We start from the raw sequence: 19,722 nt of genomic DNA on the forward strand, positions 1-19,722 counted from the left end.
ACAGAACAACTTTCACTTATAGTTGAGTCATATTTTGATGCAAGTATACTAGGGTGGAGTGGAGTACTTTTTCCACCACTGAATGTCACTGTTTGGCTAAGAATAGACTTGCCTCTCTATTCACCTTGTTCACCATTCACCTTCACCTTCAACACATTTAACACTGTGAGCTGTGCACACACACACATTGAGAAAATGTTTGCTAAATTAAAATGACACGCACTTGCACAGTGACTGTCCACACCACAGTATTTGTGTTTCCTTCCATATTGCATTCCATAACGGATTTAGAAGTAGCAAATAAAGTCCAGTAGCTCCACCTTGTGGCAAGATATGGTCATTTCCAAATACAGTCCATATCAACACTGAAGCGCTTCTGTACTGTACAGAGAATTCCATGCGAACATAACCATCTTGCTTTACCAGCTGCTTTAATTCATTCTATGAGTGCTGATTCTAAATAATATTTAGAAATGTAGTTAAAACATAAAAATGGCGTTTGAAAAGCCATTACAAATCATTTAATCAGTAGCTGTAGTCAGCTGTAGCTGACTGCTGATCTCTACTCTCTCTCTCTCTCTCTCTCTCTCTCTCTCTCTGTGTCTCTCTCTCTCTAAATAGTGAGCCACAGAAATGTGTTAAGTAAGTGAAGTTCACAGTGGCTATTTTCATATTTTTCCCTATACAAATTGCACTATGTATGTACCTTATAATCTTTCTGATTATTTTTCTGCTTTTCTTCCCTTTTCCATCTATCTATTCCCAATACAAGAATTCCACCTCCAGTTAAACCTAGGAGGTAAATCTGAGGTCTAGCAACAGTCACTTCACAGTGTGAAACATGCCCTTCATTCTGCACTTTATAGCACACCCATTACACGTACTGTATGGAGAGGAGTTTGATGTACACTGTGTGTGTGTGTGTGTGTGTGTGTGTGTGTGTGTGTGTGTGTGTGTGTGTGCGCGTGCGTGCGCGACTGTGCGCGTGTGTGTGTTATGTTTGTTTTGCATGCATACAACCTACAGCTTCATGGTGTATTGCTTATGTATTTAATGGTTTTGAAGCACTTGAAAGAGGTTCAACATGTGACACTTGTGTTTCTCTGTACATTCTAATGTCAGGGTTAAGGTCCGTTCACGCCTCTTTTTCATTTTTCACTTGGCACTATACTGTTTTTGTTTTCTGTGCTAAATCTAAGAAGAGATTTGTAAAAAAAAGAAAAGAAAAAGGCTGTCCACGCTGAGTACTGCAGCTATAAATACAGTATATAATATATACCATAGTTTTACAAATCGTTCTAAATCAAGTACATGGAACAGTCCATACCAAAACTGTAACAGTGGTGAATGATATACAGTACTGTAGTTGTATACATAGTGCTTTGTGTGGACGGCCTTTTAGAGATGTGTATATATACAGTATGAATGTGGTTGACGTGATGGCAGCCTGTTTTGCTTTGAAGTCCCTCTCCAATCATCACTTAGAGTAGACTATACAGATTGTTATGTGCAGAACTTGAGTGCCTTTTCATCCAATGGAGGTGGTCAGCTTCGCTATACTTCCCCAAAATGGGAACAATCCTGTGTGTGTGTGTGTGTGTGTGTGTGTGTGTGTGTGTGTGTGTGTGTGTGTGTGTAAATATTCATCATAGCAGATAATGTTTCAATATACTTTAAAATGTGTCTGGAGGGGGACTTTAATTAAGCTAAACGATTAACATTTAACAACTAATTAGACGGTGATGACCTTGGCCAATTGATCTACTGTACAGTAAATATTGTACCCGCATTTTGTGTTTGCTGTATTCTTTCATGTCTTCTAATATAGAGATGCTGACCATGTCTTGTAACTGTGTGTACCTCTCAGAAAGCCTGGTGTGGAGCCTGAGGCCAGCCACGGCCCATCACTTAGTGATGCCAGTAAGAAGCGTCTGATTGAGGACACGGAGGACTGGCACCCACGCACAGGCACCTCCCAGTCACGCTCCTTCCGTATCCTGGCCCAGCTCACTGGCACTGAGAACGGTGGGTACCAGATTAATAATGCTCACATACCTTCAAACCAGTGATTCTCAACCTTTTTAATTCCGAGGACCCCCAATTTGATATGCGTTAGGCCATGGACCCCCATTTGATATGATGTTTATCTCTGGGACCCCAAGCTGCACTGTAAAATACTCAGTATTATTTTAACTCTGAGAGAGAACAAATGGAACCAAATGGACCTGTAAGGGTTGATTTGGTTCTAACTATCAATCATTTGCTTGGGGAACCCCTCAAGGACCCCCCACATTGAGAAACTACTAACCAGTGCTTTTAAAGTTTGTTTCCTGTCTTTGATTCATGTTTAAGCATCAAGCAGAATGCTGAATATGGTATCAATGATCACTACAAAGAGTAGAGAACACTACAAAGAGAACACTAAAAAGATTGATGAAAGACTGTGCAAGACTCTGATTTACATGCTTAGGTATAGTAATTGTCTCTTAACTAATCAAGTTTTGTTCCATTTGAGAGTTGAACCACGTGTACTAACAAAAAAGTTTGTTTAAATCATTGAAATCAGGCAACAGAAAATCTTGTTATAACATACTTTTCTTTTTATTTCTTTTTTTTTGTTACCAAAGATCACCTTCCTACAGCTTCACCAGCCTTAGAACACTGTAGCCTTCCTCAATCTCATTTTTAAGCGGTGCCTAACCGCTCCAATGAAAACCTATGTGTGTCTGTCCGTATGTCTATTTGAGTACGGATGTGTTTTGCTTATACAGTACCTCTTGAAATTGTTGTACATTAGTTGTATTGTTCAGCCTGGATGGACAAGTTGGAGGACACCAAAGCCTAGATTTATATTAGTATAGATAACTCCTAAAATGACCATTTGCCATATTATTGGATGATCAGATAACTATTAACTATTTCCGTATGTTAATAATTATGTGCAAGTTTTGCGTTTTCTCATGTTATGAAGTTCCGCTTTGACTTGTAGCGACATGGACAGTTACATAATTCAGCTGTGGAGGGCAGTGTGATGTTGAAGTTGGCAGTCCCTCTGGGGCTAAGTATCCATTATCTCCATCTCACTGTCATCACCTCAGCCGTGCGTGTATGTCTAAGCCTGCTCTAATAATACATAATGACACATGGCTGACATGTTGTCCTGCATGATCCTCACGCCTAATTTATACTTAGTTGCGCGCCAGTGTCTCCCATCGAAAATAGCAGATCTAATAACGGGAGCTTTTAGATCTTTGCTATTGTCGACATCGCCGTCTCTCTCCCCCTCTTCTCGTTCCCCTCTGACATCGCCGCAGAGTTGCACGCTGTGTATAGAGAGTGCAGTATGGTCTGGAGCTGTTCAGAATCCATGCTCTGAAGTGTTTGTACAGCTGTAATGAATGCGGGGACGGGTCGGGACATCCCATTAGGATCTGGTTGTCCTGTTTAGTGATGACTGTGCCTCACATAGTGCTATACCGTGAGGAGAGCGTGGTTTACATTACCCAGGCTGCAGCTATTCAATACTATCCTAGCGAGTATTCTTTTTGAATTAAACAAATACTCAATAAAGATGCTTTTTTTATACACGGTATACATATTTTTAATTGTTTATATATCTACAAATCAGCATAAAAAACAATTAATAGATTATTATTATTTTTACAATCAACTAAATCAATTAGTCTGATTGCTGTAACCAGTTTAGCCTTTTATACTTTGATGATTTATTTTTATCAATTCAACCGATTAGTTGGATAACTGTTACACCCCTACAAAGTGCTGCCTGACATTGTGCATCGCCACTGTCTTTTACTGTGCATGTTATTATAATACTGTGAATGTGAATGAGTTCACAGTGTGTGTCCTTCTGGTTGTTTTGCAGAACAAGGAGCAGACAGTGGAACTAAGAAGTAAGTCTATCATTATAATCACATGGGATAAGTTTGTATATATTATGTCTGTGTTCCATGTGTGTGTTCCATGTGTGTGTGTGTGTGTGTGTGTGTGTGTGTGTGTGTGTGTGTGTGTGTGTGTGTGTGTGTGCGCGCACGCGCGCGCGCACACACGTAAGAGTGTGCGTGTGTGTGTTCTTTGATTGATCACAGAGGATTTAAATTGAGACTTGCTTTCATTCTCTCAGGAGTATCTCATTCAGAGATGTGCTCTGTGGACCTCACAGTGTCATGCTTGGTTAAATTTAGTCGGAGCCACATCTAAACTTCTCCCTGTGGGGGAACACTTAACGGCCGAGCTACACCAGGCTTTTCAGCGTGCGTTTGCGCATATACACACACACACACACACACACACACACACACACACACACACACACACACACACACACACACACACACACACACACACACTTATACATCCAGTACTATTTTAAAGAGCCCGTATGCGGGGCTCGCATGTGCGTGTTTTACGCCCACGCGCGCTCGGTGTAGCTCGGCTGTTAGTGGATGCAGTTCAAGCCAGATGAAGCATCTGCATATCGTTGCAGTGGGCAGAAACGTTTTTTCATAAATGAAAAAATTGCCGATGTACAAGCTCAAAATGTGGTGCATTTTGAGTTTGTAGAACTGCTATTTTTCTACTTTTGTAGCACACCGGGGCCATCTTGCCATTAAGTTAATGGCATTGTGGTAACTAGCTGAAATTTCCCATTGACAGCCCATTCATCCAAACAGAAAGCATACATTCAAATGCAAAGTGTTTGTTTCATAAAAATCCACCGTAACATAGACATGTTATGAGCTACTTCCTGTCAAGAAATTCCTTGCAGGTGATATTTTTTTCCTAAGTATTGGAGTTTGGAAGCACTTCTTTTCCATAAAGCAACGTCCTGCTGCCTCCTGCATTATGTGCAAATTCAAAACAGGTGGTACACAGAGCAGTTGAGTGATATCCAACGTGCACGTCCAAACTCCAACACAAAAAAAATCACCTGCAAGAATTGTTTTGACAGGAAGTAGCTCATAACATGTCTGAGGTGTAGACAAGTGTTTTCTGCTGCACAGTTGGTGAGTTTGACGTTGTTTAATACAATCAGATAGGACTTGTATGTTTGGCTGTCAATGGGAAATTGCAGCAAGTTACTACCCTGCCATTAACTTAATGGCAAGATGGCCACAGTGTGCATATGGTCAATGGGTCCCATGGACTTATTATTTACCGGTAGTCAAAAGCTCTTGTTAATACCTTTCATTGTTAAATATTATAATAACCAACAGTTGCTTTTTGGGGTCTTTTAATCCTCTTAGCAGACCTTGTATTGAACTGTGCTTTCCTTTATTCTACAAACTGTTCAATCAATCAATCAAAAACAGAATGAACCACTTTAACTTTCCAATTATTTCAAAAATAGCTAAACTAGCCGATCTACACTCTCATAACTTGGATGTGTTGCGTAGCATTCTTGTACATCTTGATGTATGAAAAAGAAACTAAAGCAATTGAAATATGGATATACAGTATAAGGTTTCTGCCTGACAGCAACGTTATGCGTAATGTGTATTCCATCGTACAACGGAATATAAGCCACTTTTCCTGACCAATCAGCATGTCACTCAGTGAAATTGAGGGTAATTAAGTGGTACTGACTACTGAGGGTAATAAGAGCCTGCCAAAAATAGACTCCCGTCCGTGAGATGTAGCTGAATGCACTATTCATAAGTCAGAGGTACCTTAAGATTCTGTCTTAACCATTAAGGTATATTGAAAGATTTGCACTACAAGCTCGTCGTGTGGCACAAAGTGATGCGCAATGAGCTTGTATATCTGCCCTTTTCTAATAGCACAAGTATAAGTATCAAATAATGGTTCAAGTGGTTAAAATGAATGGCACAGATGCTTTCCCAGTTTTAATGGGTTAAGCCTGATATATACTTTCTTCATAGTATCATAGCAGATCTACAGTACAAGCCCACAGACGTGTAGATCTGCTATGTTCGACCACGCTACCGTACGGCAAAGCATAAATTGGGCAATAGGCACTTAAGGAGAGGTGGGCACATTATATTTTGTTACATTGGCTGTTTCCTGTGTTTCTGTAAGTCTAATCCTTTTTCTTTCAACTATTTCTGTCATCTTCTCGGTCCTCATTCCTTCCTTCCATCCTCCATGTTCGTCCTTCTCCTTTTTTCTCATTTCCTGCTTTCCTGCTGTCTTGTGGGCTGGATCAGGGGGAGCAAGTTGGACCCGGAGCTTATAGGACAGCAGTACAACAAGCTGAGGGATTGGCATCATGGTGTTTCAGCATGTGTGCTCAATGTCAAGTAGACTATAGTGTTTTTGTTCATCAGCGTTCTGTTTTGTTTTGTTTTATTTATTTATGCTTGGCCCACTAATATAACTTTCTCCCTTTGTGTGGCAACATTGTGCTTACATAGTGCTTACACTATAAATATGGCACAGCATAATAATAACATACCACCTAGGGCAAATACATCATTCTAATTGGATAATGAGAAGAATTTAAGTGGAATTTCTTCTAAACTAAAAACTATCAGTACACACAGCCTTTTCTAATTGGCAACACCTGGATGACAAGAATGACTCGAATTAGGGATTAGGGAATATATACGAACCATGGAAGTATTTTCTAATGTAACATTTGATATTTTTGACTTTGACTTGCTCACAGACTACTACTGCTACACGCAAGTAGCCTATGTGTCAAAATGTTCATGAAATATACCGGTATTAAATGGAGCAAGTTAAATTAGAAAATCACTGTTATTATAATGGACTAGTGTAGATGTACACTATATTTTACAGCACTACTATTTGACTCTGAGAGACAATATTTACACTGTCAGAATAAAAAAACACTTCACTGCTTTATGCCTATCTTCTACATAATTTTACTATGTGTACTTCAGTATTTTATTAATTTTTCTCTTTTGTACACTAACATAGTAGCCTTGTTTGATTTTCGATTATAATTTTTTGTTTCAATAAAACCTTTCTCTTTACTTCAACTTTATTTTCCATTTCCTCCTTGCTTTCTTGCTTTCCTGGGAAACAAACTATGGTGTCTATGGCAGAAAGGAACCAGTTCATAACACCATGGTGTATACATTCTAACTTGGCCTTTAAAGTCTCTTTTAAATGATATAGTAATACAATATTTTCAACCATAATATCTTTTCAGACAGTAGAGGGCAGTATTATCAAGGCGGTGAGGATACTCCCAGGTGCATCCATGCAATGTTTTTTGTTAAAGGAAAGACTTAATTTGAATGACAAAAAAACAAATCAAAACAAAAAATAAATATATATATATAACTTATATATAAGGAGTTACTTGCAACTCCTTGCAAGCAACTCCTTGCAACAAAACAAACCACACCAATGCAACTCCTTGCAACATGCCATTGGGAATAATGGTTGCAAGTAGTCCCAAGGAGTTGCATGTTGTAAGGAGTTGCATGGCGACCCTCTGGTGTGTTTATAGGGCTTTAGACAGTACTCTCTCAGTAGCATCAAACACCAAACCTTTATAATTATGTTTTGAAGCATGAAGCATGAGAAATTTCTCTCCAGATTATGGAAGAGGTTACACTTGTTTACTGAAGGAACTCCTGGATGTTTGCTTTGGAATTAAGCTGCAGGTTAAGATGAGATCAGCTTGTCTGTGGTAACCCAGGTGTATCATTCAATTATGAAATATTATGTAATCTCTTATGTACACAAGCCAAGCAAATATAGTCATATACACTCAAACTTTATGGAAAATACAGAGCATGTACTGTACGTAAAATCTCGAAGTAATGAAAGTAACCACATGTAGCACAACCTTGTAAGTCACTGTGGTAGAGTGAAAGTGACCTTATTTCATCGTTAATCCCTAAATCAGAATTTAATAGGTTGTTATAATAGTTTTCTGAAGCATCTGAATGCTTTCATTGAACAAAAATCTAATGTTCAACTTATATCTCAAGTTTAAAAACAAGTGAGTTGTGCACCTCCAGTCCCTCACTGGTGCTTGAAAACAGGTTCATACAACTTATATCTCAAATCACAACATGGCATTGGATATATGAAAACATACAAAAGCGCAATTCTTTCAAGCGTCTTCCCGGTTTAGTCCAAATTAATGTCTGTCTGTGGCGGTGGTCATCACATTCTTTTCAAGATCTTTCAAAAATAGCAAATCTATTTTTCAAATAGCTGATGTATTTAGGGAATAGTGAATTAACTGATTTCGATGTTATATAACTCACCCTTTGCTGGGGACCCCTTGGAACCCCCCAAAGACCCCTGGGCCCCAAACCCTATGTTTAAAACCACTGGTTTAACACACAGGCTGCCATTGCCCCCAGCCCAGACAGGCAGTGAGTTTAAAAGGTGTGCATTGTTGCACTCTCATAATAACACAAGGAATTAAAATAACCTTTCTGTGAACGTACTTGAATGTTGCTTGTATTCACAGTGGTTCCCAAACATTTTAGCTCGGTGGGTCCCACTCCTGACCCACTGTTGTGCACTCTCTCTCTCCCAGCGTTTCAATTTGATGAGGGAATTAGGAGGGTAACCTAGCTCGAGGCTCAGAGAAAGTGACAGCGGCAGCTCTAATTGCTTCTGTGTGTCTCTTATTGATGAGCCATCTGGACACCAGACAGTGCTGTAAGACCTTATTGGGTCAATCTGCCCATGGTTTTCATCACACACGGTTTTTAATTAAATCAATGCAGCCCATAACTGTCTCGATTGCTCCAGTGTGTCACTGGGGCTTCCTGCTCATTGATTGTAATGTCTAGTATCTGTGGTGGGACGACTTGCAGTCTGCCCAATCACGACAAACCATATTCTATCTCAAACAACCCCCCTTTCCCCCCGAATCAGATTTGTTTTAGGGCAGTGATCCTCAACCTTTTTCATTTCAAGAACCCCCGGTTTGATATGCATAAAGCCTCAGACCTCCATTTGATAGGATCTTTTATCTGTGGGAGATACGAACAGTGAGGAGCCATATGGTGAGTGTACACATCTGTACACTCTCAGAGCTACACTACACACCCAAAAGGGTCCATTTTGGTTCCTAACTATCAGTCAATTTAGCTGGGGACCCCCTGGAACCCCCTCAAGGACCCCTGGGGTGTCCTCCGAGTCGGACATCACGGTGAGAACCGGCGATTCAGGGCCATGGGGAGAAGGTGTCTGCAGTTGGACAGTGGTGGGTGTCTTCTTCGTGATGATTTGGTGTTGATATGGCGAGCAAACAGCTGTGACATCTCAGCATGTAACCATGGTGGCTGTTGCAACAGCAAACACAGTGTGAACTGTGAACGGCGTCAGTTAACATAAGCTGCAAATGCAGTGTAGAGTCCTGAACAAACACACACACACACACACACACCACACACACACCACACACACCACACACACACACACACACACACACACACACACACACACACACACACACACACACACACACACACACACACACACACACACACAATCTCACACAGTTAAACCCTCCCCCCTACACTTTAAGGGTTGAATTCACACTCCTTATTTTGCTGTGTGGTCTGGTAGCTACAGTACTATTACTACTACTACTGTCTTTGCCATGGGAAGAAAATGTGTGTTTGTGTGTGTGTGTGTGTGTGCGCGTGCGTATGTGCGTATGTGCATGCATGAGTGCGCGTTTGTTTGTTGTTAAATCTCCTCCAGTTTAAAAATATATTTTTTTACACTCCTTTCAAGGACCACAGTTTTGGAGTGTGCTTGTGTGTAGTGAGAGATCTATGATTCATTCGGAGTGACTCTATCCACTGTATTCCCTAGCGAAGTGGTTGAAGACCCCACTCCCGGCACCCATGTCTCGTCTCCAGCAAAGACATTTTCCAAATCAGCTGCAGGGGCCCCAAGGAATGGCAACGCTGTGCCTCCATCCATGTTCAAGAGCCCTTCGGCAGCACAGAGCAAACCCTGGCAGGCCGGAGGTCCAGCAGGTACTACTGTACAGTCAACACACCCACACACCTCCCCCTGGCTCAAAAGTAACGTTCAACAACACTCATGGTTCTTTCTTTCTTTGTTAGTGTAGCGTTCATTATACTACAGCTACACGTTTGATTGTATGATTGTGCATCACAGTAATAGTGTAAAGCTTGTTGTTTCTACTGAGGTGTGAGTTTTGATGATTAGCAATGCCATGCTTCTTTAAGGGTGTAACATCACATTTCACATTCACATTTTGTCTTCTTTTACTCTGGCAATCCTATTTCCGCGCATGCCATTGTAGGTGAATATTTTTTTTATATATAATATTTCTGTATTTTTCTAATTATTTTATTGTAAAAACTCGCAAAATGCATTATGTACATTGCCCATGTTTGCTTTTTGCTAAACAACAAAGTATGTAGGACTTACATTACAGAAAATATTTAAGTAATGAACTAACTATAATCAAAAAAATGAAAGTCTCTCCATTCACTAGAAGGACAATATCAGGGATGTGTTTTAAATCTAATACAGAATGTGAAGTTGAATTGGCTTGTCTGATCAGATACCGAATCAAGCTACTTCAGGCTTGGTTAAACTCGGTATGGAGACTGCAGATGTTGACTTGACAGGCTTTACTGCTGGAGCTTGTCAATCTGTAGTTGCTTCTTTTGGTCTCCAGAGGGCAGTGTTATGCTATTGTAAACCCTCATTTCTCAGTCATTACTTTTACAGCAGATAAGACGTTTGATACGGAGAGTCGTTTAAGATTACGATCTCTATAAAATGAGCGCTGTTCGGCTAATGAGCGCAACTTATGGGCTTTCAGCTCCACTATCGCTTAGTTAAATGAATGGTGAAATGTATAGTTCAGTTTATTTTATTATATTATTTTACAGGAGGCCGCTCTTTAAGCAGGGCTATCCAGGCCATGAGATCAGAGGCCGCTCAGAGTAAATATTTAAGTGGCATCAAGCAGGGGTCATTACCATTAGTAAGACAGTAGTATGCACTCATACTGTGAGGTGGTGGAAGAAGTATTTTCTTGAGTAAAAGTAGAAATTGCATAGTGTAGAAATACTGTTACAAGTAAAAGCCCTCTTTTATTTCAGTAACACAAGTATTGGCATGAGAATATACTTAATGTATCAAAAGTAGTCATTATGCAGGATGTCCCATTTCAAGTTTTCAAAATCGTTCAAATTATACAGAATGCATAGATGTGGAGTGGAGTACAATATTTTCCTCTGAGATGTGGTGGAGTATAAAGTAAGTACGTTTGTAAGTAGGCCAGAGAGGCTTATTGTCTGTATCAGCTGAGAACGTGGCAGTCTATCCCTGTTACAATGTGCTAGACCCCTGGGAGATGGACTGAGAACGTGGCAGTCTGTCCCTGTTACAATGTGCTAGACCCCTGGGAGATGGACTGAGAACGTGGCAGTCTGTCCCTGTTACAATGTGCTAGACCCCTGGGAGATGGACTGAGAACGTGGCAGTCTGTCCCTGTTACAATGTGCTAGACCCCTGGGAGATGGACTGAGAACGTGGCAGTCTGTCCCTGTTACAATGTGCTAGACCCCTGGGAGATGGACTGCTGATGGTACTCAGTACTTACTGGACCACTTCCCAAACCCAAGCCACGCTACACACTAGTAGACACTACTGAGTTGGTGGTGCCCAGCATTGAACCCATGACTTTGTGGTCTTGACGAGAGCTCTACTGACTGAGCTGCCCAGACCAGGGCTCAAAATAAGTGGAGTGTGGAGTGGAGTATATACTATAATATTTGCCTCTGAGATGCGGTGGAGTATAGAAGTATAAAATGCTGTAAAAAAATGAAAATACTCAAATAAAGTAAAAGTAACAGTAAGTATAGTACTTGAGTAAACGAGACAAAACGTACTTTCCACCACTGATACTGTGCATACATGAAAATATACAGTATGTTCTCTCTGCAGTGGTTTGGGTGTGGGGCTAGTGAGGTCCCCTGCCTGCCCAACCTACCTCCCTGGAGGCTTTTAAGTAATGACCACTGAAAGGAGCCATAGGGTGCAAGTAGCAGGACCATAGTCAGGCCTCTGTGAGATGCTTTATGTATCAGATTAACACTCATTTGAGCTCAAGTAAACAACCACATTGCTCATGCTGTCCGTGTGGAAGTGAGCCAAATCTTGCCAGGAAGTATTTGCGTGCATTAATAATATTTGGCCTCTGTTAGGAGGTATGAACGTGATAGATTGGTCGGAAAAAACACCCTGTACCGTATCATCGTATGTATACAGAAAGTGTATGACCGGAGCATCTGAGTTGTAGTATTTATTGGCAGTTTTTTATATAACTACAAGACAACGACAGACAGATCTCTCAACTCAAATACACATTTTGAAACTTTTTTTCTTTTTCTGTTTTTCCTTTTCTTTGACAATTTTTTAAACATTAATGCCAGGGTTGATTTGGTTAGCCACTTGAACCCCAGATTCCATATTCTGCGGGAACATTAGAAAACATTGTTTTTTTTTTTTAATTTGGTGTAGACGGAAAAAGAAACGCACTCCAAGTACAGGTCCCGTTTACAGGGCCTGAGGGTTTAAGATTTTTAACCCATTAAAACCGGGAAAGCATTTTAGAGTTGGCTATTCAAAGATTAGCAGATATACAAGCTCACAGTGCGTCACTTCGTGCCAAGCTTGTACATCTGCTATTTTGGAAAATGTTTGAAAAAGTGTTTAGAAGGCATTTGTAGAATGGGTTAAGCCCAGTGCCTGCATGCAGTCAGTGTCAGAGCAGCAGGGCCATCTGTGTAAAAGCATAGTGACAGTAGCGTTGGTGACAGACCAGAGTACTTCCCCCAGATGTTTATCACTGTTCAGATAAGACCGTTGTAACGATGACTCATCCCTCCTCATCCTCATGCCTCCTCCCAGTTCCTGTCTATTCCAGAAAACATTAACATCACCGCACGCTCGGGCAGAAATCTCTTATCTCCACATATTTTCAAATTGTTTTTCTCGTAAATGAATGCCCTACTTGAAAGAAAAATAACAGATCTACAAGCTTCAAACACAGTGCGAAGCAACATGTTTTGAGCTTGCCGATCTGCTGTTTTTGCTATTTTTTTATTTGAATCCTTAAAAGTAACAGTTTTGGACATGAGGTTTCCACCCGACAGAGACGATATATTTCAACGTATGTTACACGAGAGTGTTGCACAGAAGAAGTGAATATAGCTGATCTACAAGCTCACAACGTGACACAATACAATGCATGAGCTTGCTGTTTTTTATACTTTCGTTTTTTATGTCTATTCATGGAACAACACAACGGTTTTGGACATACAAGAGTTTCTGCAACAACGACATGCCTCTTGCCCCCTGTCCCGTCCCATCCTGTCCTCCTGCTCGATACTGTGGCTATGCAGCCACCGACTGACTGAGCTGTGAGCTAAAATGACCGGTGTTAACAGACCAGTGATGTGGAGAGGGGTTGACTGGAAGCAGAGTTTTGATCAGACTCAATTAGAATGTGGATACAGATCTCCAGTCTGTGCCTGCAGCCTGTCACAGTCACACGTCTTGCACAGCATGGCCATTCCTCCTGTCTCCACGTCGCTTCTATCTTGTGTTGGAAGAAGAAGGCTATCCATTATTTCTATCCATTATTTCTTTAAGGATTTTTCTATCGATTACTTTTCAGATGAATCGAGTAGTTGAGATTGAGAAGCGGGTTTTTAAAATGTATTCTAAAATACATTTTAGAATACATTGTACAATGTACATTTCAACGAATCAGTAAGCCCTATTATATAGTTTGTCACATCACGGTGCACAAAAATAGTGCCATAGCCAATTTACAAGCTAAATATGTGTCTCATCACCACGCCTTGTTAGCTTGTAACCCTAGGAAGAAGTACTCTATTTTTTAATTAGCAATACCACAATGTAGAAATATAGAAGTATAGAAGTATTGGCATTAAAATATAGTAGGCTAAACATAAAAGTATTATGCAGAATGGCCCATTTCATCACTTTAAAGTTGTGTCTGAATCACTGCTCTATATTATGAGGCCAGGTTTTCTCTGTAACCCGTTGTTCTCGTTGCTGCCCCTCTGTCACTCCTTCTCTTCTCACCTCCCTGTCAGTGCCTGGTTATGTTTGCTCTTGGTTATGAGGAAATAGGGGAGGGGGGAGATTTGTCTGTTGACCCTCTAGTCCTTGAGTATGGTGGTCTCTGTCTCAATACTGTCTCTGTCCTTCTTCCCTTTGCCCCCCACCCCCAACTGTCCCCCCGATGGACGCTAACATTTTGACCTCGCTGTTGGAAGTATTTTTTCTCTTTTTATGAGGAGAGGAGAGGAGAGGGATTATTTTTCCAGGTGTCTTTTCTGTCTGGGAAAGTCTTTTCCCCTCCTGTGAAACATTGATCCATTGTTTGGCCACTGCGGTGTAGATGACGTGCCCAGCTGTTCCATGCTTGGATGATAGAGAGAGGAATATTGACACCTGTATACTGTGCTCACCTGTTTTTGTAGTGGAATGCCAAGACAGTATGCAAACATGAATATCAAAAATGTTGATAGATAGTTATACTTTTCAGATACATGTTGATTACTGTTCACATACCTTATGTTAACATCATACGTTTGATGTTTACCTGGTATCCTAGTTACTTTATAGCAACGGGCTCAGGGGTAGAGTGACCGGATGGGAACCGCAGGGTTCCCAGTTCGAACTCGGGCTCCCCCAGAGTTAGTGTCAAAGTGTCCTTGAGCAAGACTCTAGTCTAATTGCTCCCGATGTGCAGGTTGGTGCCTTGCATGGTTTCCTCCGGCATCGGTGTGCGAATGTGTGTGAATGGGTGAATGTAATCTCTGTAAAGCGCCTTGGATAAAGGCGCTATATAAATGCACCATTTACCATAGCACTAAATAGTTTTCATTTTTTTGTTTGTCAATTGTTTGTTGACTAGGGTTCATGCCTTCTTGCACTTGTCGCTCTGGATACGAGTATCTGCAAAATGTAGAAATTATAATTATAATAATAATAATATGCAACATCATCATCATAAAAGGATGTGATACACTTGTATGTGTGTCAGATATAGCTCAAACGCTGAGCTAAGTAACTCAGCTGTTACAGTACAGTAAATAAACTGACCAACACTATCATCTTCATATTTTAGGTTTTTCTAAGGGAGGGCTGACTCCTTCATTCGGCAACATTACCAACACTGTCCCCAAAGGCCCAGACCGTCCAATCCCACAGCCACACCCACAGGACCTGGACTCACTGGTGAAGATGGCTGAGCACATTCCTGCTGGCACGCGGACCCCGATGTGTAGCAAATGCAACAATATCATCAGGTAAACAACAGCATCAAGCCTGACGTATACCGACAAGCTGTTATCAGCATGGGACACAAGATAAATTAGGCATCAGTGTTAATTTATCACAACAATATCAAGTTATTTGAGAGATTTGAAAGGTGATAGTGAAAGTGCATAGTATACTGAGCTAATATTTTTTTTTTTTCAGTAAATAAAATATAAATTAAAGCTGCAATCCACAACTTTCATGTGCATGTCCTACCTGAGATTCTAACACTGTATCCTGCATGAGAGACCAAAATGTGCCACTGTGCCAATAAGAACCCTTGGTCATGGGAAATAATGCTTACGAGCTTCAGGCAGTACTACTTACTGTAGTCTACATTGCTCAATAGAATAGTAGAAAGACCACGTCCAGCCACTGCCACAGAGGTGCTAGTTATATTGTATTAACGCACTATACCATTACAGATTGGTTAAAATTACATTTTATTCATAACAAATAAAATGATTAAACCTCTCTGTGCTCTGTCCCCCTGCTTGTGCTGTGTAGGGGCCCGTTCCTGGTGGCGATGGGCATGTCGTGGCACCCAGAGGAGTTCAACTGTGCCCACTGCCATGCTTCCTTGGTAGAATGTGGCTTTGTGGAGGAGAGGGGGCAGGTGTACTGTGCACACTGCTATGAGGAGTTCCTAGCTCCCAGCTGCAGCCGCTGTCAGCAGAAGATCCTAGGGGTGAGTGAAGACCACCACTACACTCGCAAGTATTATTACCTTGTGGCATGGCTCCTATGGGGGCGGCCCGGCCATCCAGTCTAGAAGAGTGTCTGGGTCTGTGTGTGTGTGTGTGTGTGTGTGTGTGTGTGTGTGTGTGTGTGTGTGTGTGTGTGTGTGTGTGTGTGTGTGTGCGTGTCTGTCTGCCTGCCCGGGGGTAATCTCATGAACCACTGGACCGATCAGTGCCAAATTTCTTGTGCACAATAGCAAATATTTTTCACGTGCTTTATATTTAATGTTTAGAACTTAATTAATTAAGCTCTGAATGTGCATCTTTGTAAGAGATGATAGTGAATCAGTAGGCTACATGGAATATTATTTAAAAAAAATAGACTTGGTTGGCACAAATAACAAAAAGTGTGCACGTGACTTATCATGAAAACTACACATTTCTGTTTAACTGTTTATTACCGTTTATTTCAGCCACATATGGAGTTTTCATTAAGCTTTAATATGTTATGATTTCACTGTATTTCTATTATTTATGCAGGAGGTGATGAACGCCCTGAAACAGACCTGGCACGTGTACTGTTTTGTATGTGCCTCCTGCCAGCAACCAATCAGAAGTAATACATTTCATATGGAAGACGGACAGCCATACTGTGAAAGAGGTACGAGACCAAGAGACCTTGCACTGAGATACATGTATTTGTATTTTGTAATAAAGAAAAGCCACAGTGAATGCTAAAGAACATCTTCTCCGCAGACTACTACATGCTGTTTGGTACCAGTTGCCATGGCTGTGATTTCCCCATCGAGGCAGGAGATAAGTTCTTGGAAGCTCTGGGATTTACCTGGCATGACACCTGCTTTGTATGTGCGGTAAGTACGTACAAACCATGAAGCCAGTTTTGGTGGTAGTGACAACAGAACATGATTATGAAAATGCTGTCTGTTTGGGGACAGGTGGGTAGGATGTACCATATGGGATGAAATGTCTGATAGCGAGTCCCAGGTTCGATTCCCAGCCAGACAATTTGCTACATGTCACTCCCCTGCTGGCCTGCCCTCTCTTCCATACAGAAAAGTTACATTTAAAAAGAATATTGTCTGATTAATATTACTCTTGCAACTGTTCTTTTGTCTACAGTGCATTTATATAAGTGCAAATAGGGTAAGGGAATTGACATAATTTGTCTGTGTTGTAATTGGGTCCTTTTCGTTTCTTGGGGGCTTGAAAAACAATTATTTTAATTTCCATTTTTTCATAAGATGATGCTTGTCGGTCTCACAATCGCGATACCTGTGTTGTTTGCACCTCCAGGAAAATGTTTGATTTGACCATGCCCCAAAATACCTGTGCAATATACGTATGTGTATTAAAGCATGTTTTTCTCCCCATACTGTAGGTGTGCAGCACCAGTCTGGAAGGCCAAGCATTCTTCTCTAAGAAGGACAAGCCTCTGTGCAAGAAACATGCCAACACTGTCAAAATCTAACCTGCCCTCAGCACTAAAGATTGTCCTATAAGGCTGCAAAACAACAATCTGTCCATCAGTTTATATTCTTTTGTCATTTTATCATAAAGGAAACTATTCTGGTTTAATTCCTTGTTTTCCAGCGTTTTATTAGTAAAGAAAAATAAAGGAAACACACGAGGGAGACATTTTCTTAACACTTAGCCCTGTACAAAGAATAGCCAATTAACAAACTTGTACTGTGTCATTTGTGCTATTTTTTAATTTCTATATTATACTTTTTTGTTTTTTCTTCAAAGATTTGGAAAAATCTTGACATTTTGTGACAAATATTGTCAAATCTGCCAGGGCTAATGTGGTTGACCTGCATTTTTGTATTAAATACTTAAATTGTGATATCATCAAACATAATTATCAAACATATCTGACAATCTTCATTTCCAAAAAGGAAATGTGTGTAGTTCATTCAGTTTGACCAGCAGCGGGGATAAAGCATAATATCCTACACTGGCGGTAAAATTAATGACCAGTGAACGGGGGGGGGGAGAATATAAAAAGCAGAGGCATGGATCTCCCTGGACTGTCTATTGAGACATTGGGTTTTGGGGTCTGCTGTAAGCTCTATAATATTTTAGTCATCTTGGTATACCGGTAGTTTGATTTGACCTTTTCAGCCTTAATGTCACCGCCTCACCGGAGTGTTGGTTACATCAGTGGGTCTCCAAGTGGCATCCGGGGATCCTCAGCGTTCCTTGAAGGGGTTCTAAACGGACCCTTATGAGTCTGTAATTTTGAGAGTGTACAAAAGGAACCAAATGGACCCTGTTGTACACTCAGAGTTATAGGGGTCCTTGAAATGACAATGTTTGTATCATCAAAGTACAGTAATTATATCAATGAATATACCGGTATTGGAAGCGTTTGTATGAAGGTATATCCCCTCTCTCTGCACTGTCTCTCTGCAGGGGTCTGTTGGTAGGTTTCTATTTATCCTGGGCTATTTATTTGCGCTGGAGGTGTTTTGGGCTCTCTAATAGGCATTTTTGCACATTCTAGGTTAGTTTGCCACACTGATGGGGAGAACAAGAAGCGATATTCTGTTGATCATGTTTATTTTATAATATATAGTGTCATGGCTCAAATCGGTTCCCATGTGACATAACTTGCATGTTTGAAAAAGTAATTACATATGGATCCAGAGACAAAATATACACATTCATGTTTTGCTTTTTAATTACCGTATTTCACGATGCTTTTAGGTTATTGTTATCTGAATTTCCATAATTTTACCCTGACATAGCATTCATAAATACAATCTCTGAGCTCGTCTGTCAATATTCCTTTCTCTTGTCAGTACAATTTCTGTTGTTTAAAATAATATACGTACACATACTGATACTGTTTACATTCAGTGCAATGTATTTTTTGTTTGTTTTTTCATGGGGGAATAACATTGTTTTCTTCTGAATTCAAATAAAAGAGTTAAACCTAAAGAAACCTCATGCATATGTACTGAGCCTTGAATGTAATATTAATCAAAATAATGGTGTCTGCCTGGTGTTAGAATAAACCACAAATAGCAAATCTGTTGCTCTATGTCTACACCCTACCATTAAGGCTACGTATAGCCTACATGCACCCTGTTGTAGTCAGACTTCAGTCATTTGGGAATTTAGTCAAATAAACTGACCGATCACTCAATAAATCAATCAATCATTCAATCCTTGTATAAATAGAGCAGCCATTTTGAAATAGTAGGGTATAAATCTTAGAGTATAATATACTCCCATCATTGGTGCTTCCTATATTATAGGAAGCACCAATGATGGGACACTTCACCCTTTTTGCAAAAACATATATGTTAATGATGTTTAGAAGATTTAGAACACTTTCCTGGGGTCTTTATGTGTGTAATATGTGGTTTTAGATATTTTAGATTTTAGCAGTGTCCATGATGTCAGACACTGGGCTCGCTTCCTTTCTGGACTACAATTCCCATAATGCTTTAGTGCACTGCTCCTCCTTGTGAATAGGGTCAAGTGTCAAGGGTCAAGGCACAGTCAAGGTGCTGATGTTATTACGTATGCATGTTGGGCTTGTTGGCATGCTGGAAATACTCTGCTACACTAATGGAATGTACCCTAATAATTGGATTTTACAGTGTTGGGGTCCTGGAGATTTAAAACAAATCACACCTGTATGAAGTGAGGGGCACTGTTATCAACATCGCTAATCGCTACCAATGTC

General features: G+C 40.5%; 1 protein-coding gene across 9 annotated transcripts in view; it reads left to right on the forward strand.

Annotated features, from left to right (window-relative positions):
- The window catches only part of pdlim5b (PDZ and LIM domain 5b), a 75,426-nt gene extending 56,454 nt beyond the window's left edge, over window positions 1–18,972 (forward strand). For 3 of the 9 annotated variants that reach the window (XM_080755762.1, XM_080755758.1, XM_080755763.1), the window contains 10 exons: window positions 622–642; window positions 773–799; window positions 1,868–2,025; window positions 3,884–3,911; window positions 9,799–9,965; window positions 15,137–15,317; window positions 15,835–16,015; window positions 16,548–16,668; window positions 16,764–16,879; window positions 17,407–18,972. In XM_080755762.1, the coding sequence (XP_080611888.1) occupies window positions 622–642; window positions 773–799; window positions 1,868–2,025; window positions 3,884–3,911; window positions 9,799–9,965; window positions 15,137–15,317; window positions 15,835–16,015; window positions 16,548–16,668; window positions 16,764–16,879; window positions 17,407–17,496 (1,090 nt within the window). In that variant the 3' untranslated portion in view covers window positions 17,497–18,972. The remainder of the gene's footprint in view (window positions 1–621; window positions 643–772; window positions 800–1,867; window positions 2,026–3,883; window positions 3,912–9,798; window positions 9,966–15,136; window positions 15,318–15,834; window positions 16,016–16,547; window positions 16,669–16,763; window positions 16,880–17,406) is intronic. The other 6 variants (XM_080755760.1, XM_080755765.1, XM_080755759.1 and 3 more) reach the window with 3 other exon arrangements.
- The last annotated feature ends 750 nt before the right edge of the window (window positions 18,973–19,722 follow it).

This window comes from Protomyctophum bolini (genome assembly GCF_963924005.1).
Source record: "Protomyctophum bolini genome assembly, chromosome: 22".
NCBI classification, from domain to species: domain Eukaryota; kingdom Metazoa; phylum Chordata; class Actinopteri; order Myctophiformes; family Myctophidae; genus Protomyctophum; species Protomyctophum bolini.